Source organism: Lycium barbarum, chromosome 2 (assembly GCF_019175385.1).
Source record: "Lycium barbarum isolate Lr01 chromosome 2, ASM1917538v2, whole genome shotgun sequence".
Lineage (NCBI taxonomy): Eukaryota > Viridiplantae > Streptophyta > Magnoliopsida > Solanales > Solanaceae > Lycium > Lycium barbarum.
In genome coordinates this window covers 146,019,169-146,038,975 of record NC_083338.1, presented here as the reverse complement: position 1 = coordinate 146,038,975, position 19,807 = coordinate 146,019,169, and the positions used below count along the sequence as shown (strand labels likewise).

General features: G+C 34.2%; 1 protein-coding gene across 4 annotated transcripts; it reads left to right on the top strand.

Annotated features, from left to right (window-relative positions):
* Nucleotides 1-2,593: 2,593 nt before the first annotated feature.
* Nucleotides 2,594-8,136, top strand: LOC132627871 (phosphatidate phosphatase PAH2-like). Of its 4 annotated transcripts, none has more exons than XM_060343481.1 (10): nt 2,594-3,487; nt 3,587-3,649; nt 3,740-3,813; nt 5,374-5,458; nt 5,695-5,781; nt 5,863-5,935; nt 6,334-6,377; nt 7,170-7,298; nt 7,376-7,473; nt 7,677-8,136. In XM_060343481.1, exons 1-10 carry the CDS (start codon nt 3,293-3,295, stop codon nt 7,687-7,689), a joined length of 861 nt encoding a protein of 286 aa, XP_060199464.1. In that variant the 5' UTR covers nt 2,594-3,292; the 3' UTR covers nt 7,690-8,136. The 4 variants fall into 4 exon arrangements, 2 of the variants coding, with proteins under 2 accessions (XP_060199464.1, XP_060199463.1); XR_009577987.1 differs by having other exon boundaries at nt 2,597-3,649; nt 7,677-7,756; nt 7,800-8,136; XM_060343480.1 differs by having other exon boundaries at nt 2,597-3,649.
* Nucleotides 8,137-19,807: the final 11,671 nt, after the last annotated feature.

The window sequence follows — 19,807 nt, the reverse complement described above, 5'->3', positions numbered from 1 at the left end:
TGGTTCATAGTGTGATGCCAATGATGCATACATATTTGAATTGTGAATGAGACCAGCATTTCTAGTAATTTTTTGTTTTTTCTATATGAAGGTTTTAAGCTATATTGCTTGAACTCTTCAAAAATCCCACAAATGTGTCAGGTCCTTCAAAAGTTGTGCAAGCAACATAGGCTATAAAGTACTCGATTTAGTCCTTGAAACTGGTTAAATGTTCATCTTCAAATGCTGTAGAGAGAGGATGAGATTCTGTTGCTAGTGCTTGTGATTTTGCCTAAAAGTTCTCAGAATATAGTACACCTGTTAATACTGTATACATTAGGCTTAATGCATATGGAGCCCCTGAACTTGTCCACCTCAACTTAGTGTTGTCCTATTGAATCCCTGAACTCGTCTTCAAGTGTATCTATCAAACACAATCTGACTTACATAGTATTCTATCTTCAATGTAGCAATATACTAATATATATTCTAATTTAATTATTCCATCTTTTAGCTAAGATTAACAACAATTGAGAGGGAAAAAAAGAGTAAGCTTTTAATTAAGCTGGCAGTGGAAGAGCAGAATCAGCAGAAACCGACACATCCATGACCTAAAGAATAGCTTACCACATGTCTAAAATATTACTTCACCTTAATTACCACAATTTAATTTTTGTTTCTAATAAAAATCAAATTTAGAGGATTTGATAGACACACTTGAGGACGAATTCAGGGATTCAATAGGAACAACACTTGGTTGAGGTGCCAAAAAAGAAAAAAGGGGCAATATGCATTAAGCCTATACATTATGATTGCATAATCCATGGTTCTGATTTCAGACAAGTTCCAATTTTGGGAATTTAGAATAGTACAGGGAGTATTCCTCCCGTTTCAGTTTATATGACATAATTTGAATTCATACGAAATTTAACAAAAAAAATGAAAGACTTTTGAAACTCATGATCTTAAATATGCCATAGTGACTATAATTTGTTTTGGAACTCGCGGCCTTAAAAATTAAATAATATTTGTATGGTTAAGAAAGCTTTTCATTAAGAGTTAAACGAGAAGTGTAAAGTTAATTGTTTTTAGATTTATACGTATGTCTTTATTTTTGGAACTAATTAAAAGAAAAGTGTTACATAAATCGAAACATAACAGTGTTTGATTCGTATGTGATCGACAGATATACTATACATAATACATTTATCTTCCTAATTTAATAAAACAAAATTTTACAAATAGTTTATTTAGTTTAAATTTAACATCTTTAGAGTCTCGGACTATCATCTGAAAGCAACAATAAGCAATCCAATTATGCTTCAGAAATCAGAATCCTATACTTTCACCTGGCAAAGCAAAGAAGAAATTCTTTTGTCCACGTGGCCTATAACAACAGACAATACTAGAGGATTGTCGGTTAATTATCGTAAATGTTTTGAACAACTACAATGATTTTTGAAACCTAGCATATATTCTGTTTTGAACAACTACAATGATTTTTGAAACCTAGCATATATAGTAAATAGCATATATTCTGTTTTGCCTGCAAAAAAAATTGTTTCTTTTTCTTCTTTTGCAGATATTTTCCAATAGCTGCGTACCGAATATATACTCCTCTCCCCATCTCATTAAGAGAGTAAATTCTCTAAAATATCATCCGTATATAGAGTTGCCTTCTAATATCACTTTTATTTCTTTCAGGAGTAAAATATCACTCAACTATCCCTATTTTCTTCAGAATATACTAAACACACAAAACCTTCCTTCTCTCTTATTTGCCATCACATGTCACATAAAATTTTATTTTTTTAATATTAATAAATTTATTTAATTCATCCAATTCATTTAACTCAACCCAACCCATTTTACCCAACGAACCCATAGCTTAACCCATTTAACTCATCAAACTTTTAGTATTCTGCTATTTTTTTTAGTCCGTTTCAAAATGAATGACGTAGTTTTAAATTTTAACACAATCAACTTATATTTTTAGTTACATCTTTAATGAATTACATATTTAACATCGTATATTTCAATTTTATTATCACACAATACTATGATTTATTTTAAATATGAGTTTAAATTATTTTTAGTTTTTTTTTTCCACATCTATTCAAATTATGTCACGTAAAAATTAGAACGGATATAGCTTTTGCCGGAGATTTTTATACACTCTTGCCTTTTCTTCAATTAGCGTCCTCTCAAGTACATCTTGCATTAACAAACAAACCCAAGCTTTTAGGGGTCGTTTGGTAGGTAGCCAAAATTATCCCGATTATAATTTCGGGACTAATTTATTCCGTCTCTTGAGATTATTTTATACCATCTAAAAGATGGTATAAAATAATCTCAAGATAAGTGAGATAAGAAGGGATATCTCATCTTTTAAGTTGGGATGCATTTTATACCTTGTTTGGTACAAGGTATAAATTTATTCCAGAATAAATTTATACCTTCTACCAAACATGGTACGAAAAATTAGTGCTGGGATATACCAGCTTATACCACCAAACGACCCCTTAATTTCACCATCTAATTTTATTCTTATTGGTTAGTTGTTACCCGTTTGATATATAATATGTGTAATCACCTAAATACGAGTCTGACTTTTTCAAAATAATCCTAAAAATATTAGGCACAATAGCATTGACCCATCTAGAATCATTTTAGAAAATAAATATAATATGCACTTTTAGCGAACTATTCTTCACCTTTAAGTATTCAGTATTGGCGGTTTTTGGTTCTGGAAAATATGATTTCTCTTTTAGCTTTTGGTTTTCTTCATTTTTGACCAAAAACTAAAAGAGAATATCTGACCCAGAGGAAAAAAAAATTCTGCTATCATTTTATCCCTTTTTTTTTTTTTTTTTTTTTTTTTTTTAAGGTTTGATTTGTTGTAATAAATGTTCTTGTAGTTTTTCTTTTATCCCCCTTTATCTAGCAAGACAGTTTTTTTTTCTTCACCATTATTTGAATTGTAATCAATTAATGTTCTTTGATCATTTGTTGTTAAAATTCAAATACATGAGCCAGAGAAAAAGATTTGGGAAGCAAATAAAGATTGGATTTTTGTAGGAAAGATCTACAGGTTTACCTGAGGGAATCAATAAATTGCAGCCCATAAGCTAAAAAATTCAATCTTTATGAATTGGGTTTGTTAAAAGTGGAAACTTGTTAGATTTTATTGTATGAATATTATATGTGTTTGCATAATATTGGCGTGATATGATTTAGATGGAGTAACGTGGTCAGTGAGTATTCATATAGCCGATCCCAATGACAGAAGCATAGTTGTGGTTGTTTTAAGAGAATGAATACTATGGGGAGGATAGGTAACTACATAGGTAGAGGCGTACGTAGTGTTTCTGGGAACTTAAATCCATTTGGTGGTGCTGTGGATATTATTGTGGTGAAACAGGCAGATGGTAGTTTGAAATCCTCACCTTGGTATGTTCGGTTTGGGACGATTCAGGGGGTTTTGAAGGGTAGAGAAAATGTGGTTAATGTAAGTGTCAATGGTGTTGAAACGGGATTTTGTATGAATTTAGATCCTAGAGGGCAAGCATACTTCCTAGATTCTTTAACTACTCGAACATCTGAACAGCTGGCAACTTTGAATCTGAAGGAGGGAAAGAATGTAGTTGTATTCACGTGCTCGAAACAGCAGGTCATTTGCTGACATTTCTTCTAATTGCATCTCATTTTGGTGCGTACGCAAATGCACGCTTGTAATTTGTTTGAGTTTCATGCTTTGCAGGTTGATGCACGTATATATTTGTGGAGATGGGACACAAATATTGTAATCTCTGATGTTGATGGAACAATTACTAGGTAAATAAATTTTCTAATATAGATGGTTGGTGTTGTTGTCCTGTTTATGTGCTGTTGTGTCCAAGACTTGCTATTTTGTTTAACTTTGATCACAATGAATGTAAGAATTATCAACTTTTAATTAGTGCAAATGGATGCATTAGTGGTTATCATCCGTTATCTGTTTGTACAGGTCAACTTTTCTCTGTTACATGAACCTCTTTATGCTGACGTCTTACGATTCTTTTGGTTGTAAATTGCTTTCTTCTCGGAGTTAGTTTGTGATGATCATTTCCATGCCCAAAAGTCTAAGAATTGGATGAAAGGTGATCATAAGTTGAACCTTAGCATGATGCACTCAGAAGGGTTGAAAATACATACAAGTTCAGTATCCGCTCTTCCGGATTAGATTTTCATAGTTTGTGCTGGAGATTAAGAGTTGAGCTGATTTATATTTATTGTAGAGAAAAGTGACTCTAAAGTTAGATATGAAGTTGAGATTTTTGTATTTTGAGGTTTTAGCTTTTCTACTTTCGAAAGGGAACTTTGAAGATGCAGTTTGGAGCCTTTTCCAAGTTTACCATCAACTTTGTCCCTTGAATGTTGCATAGAGTTGCAAAAAATCGTAATATAACTAGAAATGAATTCAAAACTACGAGAGGCAATGCTGAAAAAACTCCTTCGAATTCATGTCACTTACTACAGACTAAACCGCTCCAGTCATAAACTAATTCTGGACTTAAACTGATAATGGCCCATGGTTGTCTAAGACTTCAATTCATGGTCCATCCTTTGCAGGATTAGGAGATTCTTAGCCCTTCTGAGGCACATTAGTATTACCAGCTTTGACATACAAGTCTATCTAATTAGTTACTCATTTTGATTCATGGAGAAAGCATATATTTTATTAAGATGCCATTTTGATTGTCTTCCCTCTCTCATGATCTATGCCGGAATTCAGAACATTCAATTAGTGCACTTCATATCATAGTATTACTTCTGTTATTCTTGGTTTTTCCCCAAAATATTTGTCCTTTGATGCTTTTCAACAGTTGAATTTCTTATCACGATATTTTCATATTTTGGAAGGAAAAAACTCCAACTTGTAGTTTTTTGGTATAGTTTCTAGATCTCGAAATAATATTTCCATATGGTACATGTTATCATATGTCTGATATTGCTTCGACTTTTGGTCAAAAGTGAGACATTATGGGATGGAAGAGTATCAGCTTAGGGTTCTAATTTTTATGCACCTATAGAAAATGTTTATAGGTGATATTTTTCCTATAGTCATTTCCCTGTAAATATCTAGTACCTGAGACAATACATTGAAACGAGTGAGCAAATTTTTTATATAGTCCACCTTGTTAGAATGTAGCTGTGGGCTCTAAAATTGTCCATGCTGGTTTCCTTTGCTCCTAATTGAACTTTTGGTGGTTCACCTTCTTGGTTCCCTGGTGAACGACTTTATGAACAAGAATGCTAGACTTCTGTCTGAGTTGGTTGATATATGATAAGAAATGTAGGTGATACTTCTTCTTGTTCCTGCCTGATGTGTGATAGTTTTTGTCAATTAAACAGATCTGATGTTCTAGGACAGTTCATGCCTTTGGTGGGGAGAGATTGGTCACAGACAGGTGTTGCACATCTCTTATCGGCTATCAAGGTTTGTAGGCTTGATTCATTTTCTCTTCTCCTCTTTTTTGGAGATTTATTACAAGAGTTTTCTTTATACTGTCCTGATAAAAAAAGAAATGTTCTTTATATTGGGAATATGTATTTTTGGCTTTTGCAATGTTTGCTAAGGTTCGAAATGTTTCTCCACTTATTCTATGTGAATATATCTTTCGGTTTTCCTCTGGTAGTAGGATAAGAGAGCATTATCTTGTCTGCTTGCTGCAGGAGAACGGTTATCAATTGCTTTTCTTAAGTGCACGTGCTATTTCACAGGCCTATATGACTAGACAATTCCTGTTTAATCTTATGCAGGTATTTTGTCTTAAGTATTCATTTCCTTTTTCTTCTCATTCATTAATTTGACTTCATCGTTTGTATTTTTGATAATTGCAGGATGGGAAGGGATTACCAGAAGGACCAGTTTTCACATCTCCGGATGGGCTTTTTCTTTCTCTATATAGAGAAGGTTATTCCTTTCTATATTTTGTGAAGAATTCTCCCTTTTATAATTTTCATTGCTCCTAACTATTCTTTCCCTTGAAAAAAGCAACTATTATTTTGATGGTCGAAATTGTCTACTCTAATGAAATTGGTAGTAAATTAGTGATTTCTGGGAGTTCTATAATTTATTTAAATGCATGACAACACTAATATCCATTTAGAGTATGGACTACTAGTTTCATGCTTTTGAGAATGTCTTAAAATATGAAAGGTGCTATTTTCTTCTCTTTGCAACTTCAGCCTCCGTGCTTGCAGTTCTGATTTGGTAGTAGGTTATTTTAAGTAAATTCTCCCAGAAGAAGTGCTTCAAATTTTGCTAATAATATGAATGATAGTGCATCTAATTTTTTTACCTTTTTGCAGTGGTTAAAAAAGCTCCTCAGGAATTCAAAATTGCTTGCTTACAGGTCAGTTTGTTGATTCATAATTGCTTTTGTTTTTCCCTAATAGTACTTTTAGCATTTTAAGCAAAGGATTCTGCATGCCTTCCAAAGCCGTGAGGCAGGGGAGGCCTTGGACTATTGCTTCAACCTAGAGATGATCTGCATCTGGTAGAGTGCTTTTGTCGTTTAAAGGAATAAACAACTTACATCTACATTGTCTAATCTTTTCTTTTCTGCTATCTTAAAGGAGTCATGGCTTGCAATGTTTATACAACCTGTTTGGTTCTTATTAGGTAGCTGCACAAGAACTCATTGTTTAATACATACAGAAGTCCCATATTCTCCAAATTTACAAGGCGGATATTTGGTGCAACGAGATTTGGACAAAGAAAATACCATTTAATTGATCTTACTCCTTTTTAATTGGTGTGCCACACTTAAAATATGGCTGTGCGGAAACAGGAAGATGTGACTGATGTAATAAATAATCACATGATGGATACATTGGATAATAAGAGAAAACTCGAAATACTTCGAGTGGAAAATGTCTTTCAGCATAAACGCAAAAATTGTTTTTCGTTTTGATGCTTTGGTCTCCAACACCCCCCCACAACCCTCTCCCCCCTCCCCCCGCCTATTTAGCAGGGATTATCTCTTAGAATAATAGCGTGTGCAACTTATAGGGCAAGGAGTATCTTAATTAGAGGCTGTATCGACGTTTTAGTGACTAACTTTCAGCAATTCATCTTAGGTCATCTAGCTTTGGTAACAAATACAGATAACTGAAGTGTTGAGTATTGACTTTCTAATTTGCAGGACATCAAGGCATTGTTCCCTTCTGATAGGAATCCCTTTTATGCTGGATTTGGAAACAGAGACACTGACGAGCTCTGCTATCTCAAGGTTCAAATACCTGAAGGAAAAATCTTCACCATCAATTCAAAGGTATGTACATGTCAACTGTAAAGGACCTTTTGGAAGTAACAGAATTTTTTTGATGATATTATTATGATGATTCACAGGGTCAAATTGTTCTAAATCGCCATATAGATACAAAATCATACGCCTGTCTTCATGGTCGTATCAATGACATGTTTCCACCCACGTCCTCATTGAGCAGGTTGGATTTCTTTGCTTTTCTTTTTTTATTTAAGATGATTATTGGTCATTTAGCATTTGATAGAGCAAAGAGAAGTCTGTGATTTCTCGAGCATACAGTTAGCTATGTTGAAGTGGAGCATAAGAGCTCTGTCACCATTATGTTCATTTTAATGATTGTCCGACTTAGTCAATTTTCACCAACATGTTTGTTCGTACGTGCAGGTTACAACGCTGACCATCTGAGAATAGCTTCATTCTGCATATCGCCTGCAAAGGGAAACACCTGAAATTGCAGGATTTAGCATATCGTTTGCAAAGGGAAACATCTGAAATTGCAGGATTTAGTTTTGACAAGATGTGTGAGGGGACTCACAATACGAACCTTTATTTTTCCTATCCTTTTAATTTTGTTAGCATCAAAAAGTTGGTGAAGACATATTCTGAATATAGAGCTTCTTTCTTTGGCTCAACCAAATGCGGCCTCATTGTAACTGTATATTTGCACATGGAAGTTACTAGTTTGTTGTTATACAACCATACTTGAAGGAAGAAAGTATTGTAATCAATTTTCTATTATGTTCTAATTTTATGCATCAATAGTAGGCTTGCGCATTTGCTGTGCATGCATGTATATAAACCATTGTTGGAGGACATTACAAATAAGTTCCACGTCATTGAATGAGTTGGACTTTGTAAAATGTTGTTGTAGCTCATGAAAATGTGTAGATTGTGTTCATCTATTGAAGCTTTTCTTATTAAACTTATGGGCAAAAAGTTTTGATACCATGAGGTGGTGTTTTCGCGCTTGATACTAACATTGGAGTTCTGTTTTTATTTTTATATATGCTGCTGATGGATTCATTATATATTGCAAATGACACATACTGGTAAATTTTCAATCAAGACTAAACGATGACTGTAGCTTAGTTGGATAAATAAAATTTACAATCAAGTTGAACGTGAAAAACTAGCACATCTTTCTACTTGCCTCCTCGATTCCTTGTAGGGAAGGGTATTCATGGTGCTGGTACGGTTATAAATTTTGGTTGGGGTATTTTGATCTTTGATTTTTAAAGATATTATACCATTACCAAAATTAATATGATATGGTTTGGTATTTTAAGTTTGATTTTGATTTGCACGGTACGGTAAGCTGGTAATTACTATATGTTCGGCTTACATACAGTGGAGAATTATGACTGAAATAACGATAGGAATTCTTTCACGTGTGAAATGAATGGCAATTATATAGTGATCTGTTCGAAACCACACACATTTTGCTCGACTTATTATTGGTAGTACATAGTAATGCTGCAAAATGAGTAGCCACTCCATATATTAACAACGGATTTGGGCATTTACATGACATCTCGCCCATCTAGTGTAGCGCTGAAACCTATGGCATAAACAAAATATTTTCCTCAACTATGGGTACGTAAACTCTCTACAAAATATAACATTATGTGTTATTTCAGAATCGCTGATGTATATAGAGGGCCATATACCTCTATTCATTTTGTAATGATCCCTTTTAACTAATTTCCTCGTAATTTGATGTCTCTGAGGGTCATAAAACAAAAAAAGTTTGTAAATAGTCAAATAACCATTTCTCCCGTTTATATTTAGTAATAAAGGTTAGAAGGTTTTAGTTTAAAGGATTTTATGACTTTTGGTTTATATTCAAGATTAGTTAAATTATTATTTATATAACACACATGAATTATATCTGGAATTAAATATTTTGATACAGCAATTTGTTTTATTCCAAAATGTGCACATTACTACTTGTAAACTCCTTCGCACAACAGTAGTAATTTTCATAGGCAATTTTGGACACGAGTGTTCTTTATAGTTCTGAAGGCTCAAAGATGAAGCAGGGAGTCTATAAGAGAGAATTATGACTGACTTAGTTGATACAAAGAAGGAACCGTTATTGTTACTTATTTTTTACTGTGGTGTGTTAGTCAGATTATGTGTACTTCCACTAACTTCATAAATTATCTATTACTTTTTCACTAGCAAATAATTTCGTCCATCAAAACTTGAACAAAAGGAGTCATCGTTGTTATTAACACACAAAGAGCACATGAAAATTAATAAGACACAATCCTAATATCCAAGTGCTTCAGTGCAAACTCCGCGAGGTTGATGATTTCATCCTCATCAATACATCCATTGCCATTGGCATCAGCAGATTTAATAGCCCGATGGCTCTTTATCCGGCAGAACCAGCCTCCGTTCGTCGAACGGATCGCCTCTCTGAGATCTTCTTTGCTTATTCTTCCATCCTTGTCAGTATCAAATTTCTTCAACCATCTCTTGAATTCTGCTAAAGTCATTTCACGTTTTCCATCGCTGGAAACGTTGCGATATGTGATACTTTTTAATGCCATAAAACTAGCTAGCTTGTGATGAGACCAAATTTTTGTTATATGACTTAGAGAATAACTTGGTGAAATGACCAACATTTATAAGAGTATTACTTAGAGGCTTCACTTTCACGCAATATAAATTATTAGAAATTACAGCGTAACGTTCACTGCTTATGGAATAATTTCGGATCAATCGTGTATCACGGGAACATGCATAATAGTAAATGCTGTCAATCAGATAAAATCATATATGGATCATATTGGCCGAAAGAGGAAAAATTGATCTAACTTTTAATACTACTATATTGTTAATTGATTCTGAAAAGACTGAAGCCTAATCCTAATGGATCGGAAGGCAGCTACTAGAAGATCTGCTCCTACTGTTAGAGTCCGTTTGGATTAACTTATTAAAATTAGTTGATAATTATCAAGTTTCAGAAAATTAGGTGCCAAAACTGATTATATAAATAAGTAATTAGTAATTACGTATTTGGATAGTAGTGCTGAAATTGATAATAAATAAGTAGTTTGTAGTTGGTAAAAAAAGTGCTAATAAATATTATTTTTATTAAAATGACCAAAATATTCTTCAAGATTTAAAAAAAATATATAAACGGAAAAGGGCCAAAACTACCCTCGAACTATTGAAAATGGTGCAAAAATACCCTCCATCCACCTTTCAGCCCCCAAATATCCTTATCATCCACCTATTAGGTCTAAAATACCCTTATCACCACCTATTGGGTCTAAAATACCCTTATCACTAACAGAATCTTTTCATTAAACACGTGTCATTTTTCTATTGGTTGACTTATAAAATTAATTAAACTAATTAACTTTTGCAATATTGACCAGATAGTGCCCCCACCCCGACCCGACCCCCCCCCCCCCCCCCCCCCCCCCGTGAAAAAAAAATTTGAAAAAAAAGTTGACATTTTTTTTGCACCCCACCCGCACCCTACCCCTCCCCCGCACCCCCCCGACGGAAAAAAAATTAATATTTTTGAAAATAAAAGTTTTGACGTTTATTTTTGGGTTTTTTTAGCTGGGAGGGGAGGGGGAGGGTGCGGGGTGGAAAAAAAAGTCAACTTTTTTTTTTCAGCTGGGAGGGGGGGGGGGGGGGAGGTGTAGGGTGCGGGGTGGGGTGCAAAAAAAATATTATTACGCTTCTCAACTTCCTAGTAAAAAGCACAAGTACTGTGAAATGTCTTGATAAATTAAAATGTCGAATGTAATTGAGTTACCAAAAAAAAAAAAATATCTCACCCTAAAAAACATGGTATATTTTCAACCAAAAATCTAAAAGGCACAAGTGTAGACTACAATATTGTTTTTGCACCCCACCCCGCACCCCCCCCCCCCCCCCCCAAAATCTAAAAGGCACAAGTTGACTTTTTTTCCACCCCGCACCCTCCCCCTACGCCCCCCTCCCCTCCCAGCTAAAAAAACCCAAAAAAAACGTCAAAACTTTTTTTTTCAAAAATATTAATTTTTTTTGCGTCGGGGGGGGGGGGGTAGGGGTGCGGGGGAGGGTGCAAAAAAAATGTCAACCTTTTTTTTCAAAAAAAAAAAAAAAAAATTTCACCGGGGGGGCACTTGGGTTATCTGGTCAATTAGTTTAATTAATTTTATAAGCCAACGAATAAAAAAATGCCACGTGTTTGACCAGAATATTCTGTTAGCAATAGGGGTATTTTAGACCCAATAGGTGAATGGTAAGGGTATTTGGGGGCTGAAAGGTGGATGGAGGGTATTTTTGCACCATTTTCAATAGTTCAAGGATATTTTTGGCCCTTTTCCGATATATAAATTTGAAAGAATTTAAATAAAAAAGAGTGATAATAAAAATAGAATAAAGAGATAATTAAACATTACATTTTATGAAGAGTATTTCGGGATTACAAAAGAAATTGGGCGTAAAATTGTAAAAAGCTTGGACAAAACAAAAAGTGTTAATTATAAGATGTAAACTCATAAGTTGACGATAACCAACTTATGACTCTTTTAGTGATTACAAAAACAACTTAACTGTTTCATTATTTTTCACCAGAGAAATAATTATATCACCAAACGACCCCGACGTAAGAAGCACATTTTCCTTCATCTTATATTAGGCATTTCAAATTAAATCATCATAACCAGCGATGACACTAACTTCCACATATAGTTGGATGTATATTTAGTACTAAAGTTTTTTTTTATATATATATATATATATATATATATATAAAAGTATTTAGAAACGTGCGGAATGACGATAAACACCCTCTAGTCTGAAAAACTCAAGAGCATCAATCCATATTTCACTAGTACAAGTGACAGTATGACCAGTGAACTGACCCAAAATAAAACAAAAAAACCACCAAACACGCACTAACCCACAAACTGATTTATTTAACAATCTTGAAGTTCAAGAAGAAGTGAAAATTCACTTATAACTATATAATACTAGTATAGTATACAGCTACTCTTGGTGGAGCAAGCATTTCTTAGCCTATAGCCACGTTTTCTTGCATACTCAACAAGTTGATCCAACTCCTTGTTATCAATATATATAAGGCCATCACCATTCTTATCAGCACGATGGAGGGCTCGGGCCGCTCGATATCCCGGGAAAGTGGACCCCAGCTGCCGGAATGCCTCCGTGAGATCCTCCTTGGTCAGGTAGCCATCACCGTTGATATCGCACTTTTTGAAAATATTGGTCAGTTGACCTTCAGTCAACGGTACATGAGCACATGCACATTTTATGATGTTCCTAGGACGGAAAAAATCCAACATATTGTACTGTTTTGATCAGCTGAATTTTTTTAGAAACAAGAAAATGTTCTTTTTTTGTAATTGAATGCTAATTCTCCGATGGATGAGGAGTTAGAACAATGAAAGAATTATATATAAGTACTGTTACATTGGGTGCAGCATCTTCTCATGGAACTTGATTCCCATTTTTCAACTAAATTATTCCATGGAATCCTTGAGATTAAGGAATTTGTCATGAACGCCCACTCAAATTTCATAATTTTCAAAAACTTCTTCCATTTTTGCGAGGTTTACAAATATCATATTTTGAGTAAAAACTCATTTTGTAACAACCTTCTATGAGGTCTATAATGTAATAATTTCCCTCATTGCTAATTATAAGAATGTTATAATACCCCCGTCCAATTTTAAGTTTCTTTTGAGCCAAAAAATATGGTAAAGTATCTACTACTTCAGAAAATTAAGAGAAATTTTATATTTATATTTTTTTAAAATGGTAAACTTGTTGCTAAAGAGGTTAAAAGTGATTACTACTAATACTATTCACTTTCCAACAGGCAACAGCCACTATAAAGTGTGGAAACAAGAAATAACTATGGGTATTTTAGTAAATTACACTTTGTACGCAGTGACGGAGCCAGGATTTCCGTTGAGGGGGTTCAAAATATAAAAAAGTAAACATACGAAGAAGCCTAAGGGGGTTCAACATCTACTATATATACATAAAAAAAAAAAAAATTATCTTGTAAAAACAGTGTTTTTTTCCGCCGAGGGAGTTCGGATGAACCTCGGCTCTATGTGGCTCCGCTACTGTTTGTACGTAATGTTTTTTAATAAATATATTTAAAACCTAAAAAGACACTTGAAAATTAAAGTAAGACCGAATGATTAATAATTTAGATAGAGAAACCGAACACAACATTAAATATCTTAAAGGATAACAATTTCTATATAAGTACATGTGAAATTAGTTTGATTCTGTATGTCATTATCGATTAAAATATGTAGGTGCCGAGTGTACATACACATTATTATATTATAGAAAAGTCTATTCTGGTTGTCATGATCGATAAAGGACCACTCAATTCAGAGAGATTCTCATAACCTCGCAAATAGGACCTCGAGGTAAAAAACACAAAATTTAGAACTTTTTAATTGCTCAGTAAATAAAAAAAGAAAAAATGGTAAACAAGTAAAAGTTGGGAAGACAGTTAAATTTGAAAAAACATAAAGGATTGAAGATCTTATTTTTATAAGAAGATAAATGTTGCGAATAGATAAAAATTCGTTGTTCAGATTCGGAGTCACCCAAGAGTTTTGTTTATGGGTTAAGGCAAACATGTGAAAAAGAAAAAAGGTTAAGGCAACATATATATATATATATATATATATATATATATATATATATATATATATATATATATATATAATTGATTATTTTTTAGCATATAATGAGAATTCACTTTATAAAAAGTGAGCATCTATCCTTATTAATTACCGACCAAGCGAAGCAGCTTAGTGATGATGTTATAATACATGACATCAGTTATATTGTGTTAGTTATATTTTCTGAAAGTTTAAACTACATCAAAGAGATAATATTTTTATTTACTTAAATATCTATCTTTAACAAAACTTTTTATTTTCACTTGACTTACTTACACTTAAATAAATGAAAGAAGCCAAACACATAAATGGTCCTTTAAAATTGATGCAAACTGTCCATTAAATATTTCAACTACTCCCTCCGTTCACATTTACTTGTCCAGCATTCTAAAAATAGACATTTATTTGTCCAGTATTCTAAAAATAAATTTTCACTTGTCACTTTTAGCATATTAAGATAAGACAATTTTTTTTTCTATTTTACCCATAGTATTAATTACTCATTTCAAATCATCTTTCAAATTCATTAAAAATATGCACCAATTAATATGATCGAGTATCATGGTAAATTAAACACTTCATTTATTATTTCTTGAGGGGTGTGTAAAACCCATCGTGGACCAGTAAAAATGAACGGAAGGAGTATTTATTTAATCAGATAGACACCTCACATAGGTATATTTGTGTCTCCTGAACGCTTGTGTGCCCTTGACACCATCCCCATGAAATACACTTGCAACTGATGTGTCAATTTAATGAATTAAGTTATGACAATTTTCGTTTTGTCAAAAAAACATTGACACCTGTAATTTATATATATGTCCAACAGTGGTGGTTGCCTGGTCGAGATTCGGGAAGCAAATTTATTAAGTGGAATTAAGGGAATATAAGTTAATTATAAAGCATCTCTTTTTAACGGCTGGATGGTGTTATATAAGTTCGACCTACACATATAAGACATGAAAAGTTATGCAACAACTCAACATCAAAATAAAAATCACAAGGCAAATATCATTAAGCTACGCAAATAATTAAGAACTCATATTTTATCAAATACGTCACTCCGCAAGGGAGTCCGGAACCAAAATACCTCAAAAAAAAACATTTTGAACCAAAATACCCAACAAAAAAAAAAGTTACTAAAGTACCTATAGCGCAGTAAATAGCACTAACGGAGACGGACCCGTCAAGTCCTATAACGCAGTAAAATAATGCACTATACGAAATACGGTCCGACCTATAACGCATTATTTTATCGCGTTATAGGAGGGAGAGAAACTCCTATAACGCATTAAAATAATGCGTTATAGGAGTCTCCCATTTCCATTCACTCTTTTTTACGTAATTTATCTTTTTTACGTAGTTTAGCAGTATATTAATCATGCTTTGAGACTCCGAAACTTCAATATTTTATATAGAACTCTAGTTATATTTGTACAATTAATAAAATAGGCTCAACACATCAAGAATACGTGAAACTTTGAATTGCCGTTTTAATAATTGAAAAGTGCTCGAAGTCCTTTTTTGTTTGAAGACTTGTAGTCATTAGCTTTAAGTTATTTATCTTTTAGGGTTTCGTCTTATTTTTAAATTAATGCGTAACTTTTTTTCGAATGTGTCACATTTTTTTTATTATCAATAATAAAGACTAATGATAATATTTATAAATATGCAAAAAATATATAATATTTACGATAAATTGTACAACACTAATGTATATACACTATCGAGGATGGGTCCTGTTATACCCCATTTTAACCCGGTTAAAGTAGAGTACAACATATTGGAGATTCCTATATGCTTTGTTTTAAGGAGTCGCCACCTAATTGATTTTAAGGTGAATTAGGGCACCTAATTATTAACTAAGGTAAAACTAACTAAACCTCCGTTAATAGTCTGCTTAATCAGTGTGATTGTAGGTAAGGGTTCTATATTATCCTAAAGGGAAGGGGTTAGACATCCTCTAGAATCCGTTAACTACGGTTGTCCGGCCAAACTTGGGTTAATTAATTAATGCTAAATAAGGTGCTTTGAATTTTAAGAAAAAGGGCTAGGAAAGGTTGTTAAGTTTTTAAAGAAAATATAAGAATGTTGCTTAAAATGAGATTTAGAGAAAACATAATAATTTGCATAAAAGAGGACTTTAAATGATTTTAACATAAGAACTGAAACCTAGGGAATTAACTATTGGTTTCTCCTTTAATTTAACTACCCGTTATTACTAACATCATCCCCACTAATCCGCTAGGATTCATCTAATATTAAGGAACGAAACAAGGCAAAGCGTTAGTCATTCAATACCAAAGCAAAATGTTCAACGGAGCATAAAATAGAGGAGGAGAGGAATTAAATGGATCGGCCCATTTCAGGCCAATTGCTGTGCACTGTTGCTGCGGTTATGGGCCTCGGCCCAGAATCATTTTACACAGCTGATGGGGCTGACTCGATAGAATGTTTCGTTGGGCTTTGGCCCAACATCGAATGCGGAAGAAGATGAGTTCCTCGGACTCGCACGCGGTGGTCATGCATAAAAACGAAAGGAAAAAGATTAGTATGTAATCGATAAATATGGCTAACGATAGACACAGAACATGCTACAGAGATCTACTTCCTGACAGATTAATACTTCAAACAAATAACAGATTAAATAGTTCAAGCTGCTCTGAACTACACTACTATACTTGAATCATATACATAATGGGATAAAGACTAGCGACTAAATATGCAAGAAACTAACACTTCAAACTACCTTAAAACATTAACACGAAACATGGAGGCAAACGAGCAAAGAATTAAAACACACATAAGAAAACAATAAAACTAAAAGGAGACGAAGATTACCAACTAAACAATACAATACGGCTGAACCTGAAACAATGCTAAAAAGCTAATGCACCTAAACATGCTTGCAACCATTAACGAACATAACTAACTAAGAATGACAACCAACACACATAAGCAGATATTGAACTAGTAATTAAAAGCTAACACCATACCATCCTAGAACACAGCTAATGCCTTGACACTTAGCAAAAGAAACTAATCACACCTGAGGTGTTTACCCATGTGAAACCCGCCAAAAACACAGATTATAACCACATCATATTCCCACATAGATCAGAAACTTTCAGAAAAGTGAAATGATAGGAAGAAAACTAATATGAAACTACAGTGATCATCTATTCGCCCATGAACACGCATATGGATATTACCCGATCATACATGGTTCAAGCCTTAGGCGTACTTACAATACGATAAATAAGTAGTTTCAATCTTCATTACTGTTCAAAACATCATGCGAAATAAGATTCAACCCTCCAAAACATCCTTGGGTAATTCAGTTATATCAAAATCCAACAAATCCAACAACTGGATACTAAACAAATTATTCATAGTATTTTGTGTGAAGCAGGCAATTTAAACTTAATTTGATACTACAGATTTCATGGGTATTTCTTATTTAGAACAGGTCTATTCTAACACATATGTAGATACCAAACTACACACACAAATCCCATAGGGGCAGTAAAATAAACTAATACAGGACAAACATTATTTAGCTAACTATCTCGTCACATAAACATTCTTAATCACAAAAATGGCAAAACTGAGCTAACACATAGTAACTGAGGAAACAAAAAATGCAAAATAAATGGAAAAAAGGGGAATTACCTTCTTCGGGTGCAGCGAAGTGAGGCATCAAATCTCCGAACTACACTCGAACACTACCAAATCCGAGCTTGCGATGCTCGGATTCGCAGCAACACCAAGGTAAACGAAACAAAATTGATGTTGTACTTTTTACTTGATAACAAACAGGATTTAAAAAAAACTGCCAATAGAACTGGTATTTTAGGGATTTTTGCGACTGAAAGCTTTGATTCTTAGGGGGGTTTCCTGAATCCAAAAAAGCCCTCCTTTCAACGACTGGTAAAAGATTATTTATAGGGGATTGTTAGGGTTTTCGTGTGAAGAAGAGAGAGAGAGGAGCGTGGGGACAGAGGGAAGTGGGGTGACAGACGCGTGGGGAGCAGGGGAAGTGCAGGAAACAGAGGGGACAAAAGAAGATGGGGGAGATGAAGGAGAGAAGAGAGAACAGTGAGCAGGGGGGGGGGGGGAGGCGGCGTGGTGAAGGAAAAGATGAAAGGAACCCTAGTGGTTCCTTTCTGTTTAATTAGAATTGGGTCGGGTCAAATGATTTAATGGACTGGGTCGATTTTAAATGTGGGCTGGGGTGAATTAAAATGGGTAGTGGGCTATGAAAAATTGTTTTGGGTTAAAGTTCAAACAAAAGACTCATTTTAATTAATTGTATACTAAGTGTGCTACTTAATGAAATATGTAATTATTAGTGCTCGGGTAATAAAATTATATGACGTTGTAATAGCCGTGCAATAATATTTTGAAAAATAAATAAACGCTATTATTTAATTGTGCGAAATAAATGCGATGCGTATGCATAAGGTGGTAAAAATGCTGAAGCGCAAATTATGATAATACTGGTAATAATAATAATAACAAATAATAATAATAATAATAGTAATAATAATAATGGTAGTAAAAGATAATGACAGGATAATGAAATGCCGGTATTAATAAAAGCTAATAATTATAGTAAAAAAAATGCAATTTTTTTTTTTAAAGTTGCCAAAATATTGGAAGCGAAAATAGGTATTTCGGAGGAAAGGTGGGACAAAATTGGGTGTCAACAGGTCCCACATGTAGTATGCCGGAGACTATCCCTAGGCCTAAGGCTCATACCATCCCCACCGCCCTTGCCATCGTCTCCGTCGCCCTTTTTCCTCTTAATAACTGGGCGCTCCAAGTCGTGATCATCTCCTCTACCCCTAGCCCTTGCGCCTTTAACTAGAACGTGCTTCTTCTTGGGATCTTGTCCTGCTAGCACGCTCAGAACCTCAGGCTGAGCTGGGTCTGGAAACTCGACCTCTTCCTCGTCGGGAGTCGCCACCGCAGGCGCCGAAGGATGAACCTGAAAAATATATAAATATTAGTACCATTTCTTATTTATGTTGAATACATTAACGTTATTTATTTAATCAAACCTGTGTGTCAACGGGCGCCTGAGAAGGCTCCTGAGATGGGTATGTAGCCTCTTGAAATGGGTGTGATGGTGAATATGAGGTAGTCTCCTGGACGAGATGCTGTTCGAAGTCCAAGTAAAGGTTATAAAAATTAAATAAACATTTACCTTATATTGAATAAAATTAGTTTTAAGTAAAAAACTTACATGCGCCTCGGTAGTCTCATGAGAAGACACCTCTGCCTCGGCAGGCTGATGAGAATGCTTCGGAATGGGCAACTCCTGTGGACCCACTGGCGCCGAATCCTAAAATATGAAAAAATGAAATAATAAGTACTTTAAATGATCAAATATGTATATTAAATATTGACCTTATATTGAATAAAATAAATTTTAATAAAAAGCTTACCTGTGGCTCGGTAGTCATATGGGAAGACATTGCTGGCTCGGCAGACCCATGAGAAAATGCCTGAGTGGGTGGCTCTGATGGACCCGCTGGCGCCGAATCCTAAAATATGAAAAAAAATGAAATAATAAGTACTTTAAATGATCAAGTATGTATATTAAATATTGACCTTATATTGAATAAAATTAGTTTTAAGTAAAAAACTTACATGCGCCTCGGTAGCCTCATGAGAAGACACCTCTGCCTCGGCAGGCTGAGTGGGTGGCTCTGATGGACCCGCTGGCGCCGAATCCTAAAATATAAAATATTACTAAATAATGAATAACATATATATCTTAGCAAGTAAGAGCGCCGGCGTAAACGTAGGTGAGTCTCCAGGTGAGCTGCC

What these genes read in the sequence shown, in the direction of transcription:
- LOC132627871 (XM_060343480.1), top strand. Translation starts at nt 3,293, where the DNA reads ATGAATACTATGGGGAGGATAGGTAACTACATAGGTAGAGGCGTACGT. An exon ending in ATCTCTTATCGGCTATCAAG is followed by an intron (nt 5,459 to 5,694) that starts GTTTGTAGGCTT and finishes TGCTTGCTGCAG; the next exon opens with GAGAACGGTTATCAATTGCT. An exon ending in TCCTGTTTAATCTTATGCAG is followed by an intron (nt 5,782 to 5,862) that starts GTATTTTGTCTT and finishes TGATAATTGCAG; the next exon opens with GATGGGAAGGGATTACCAGA.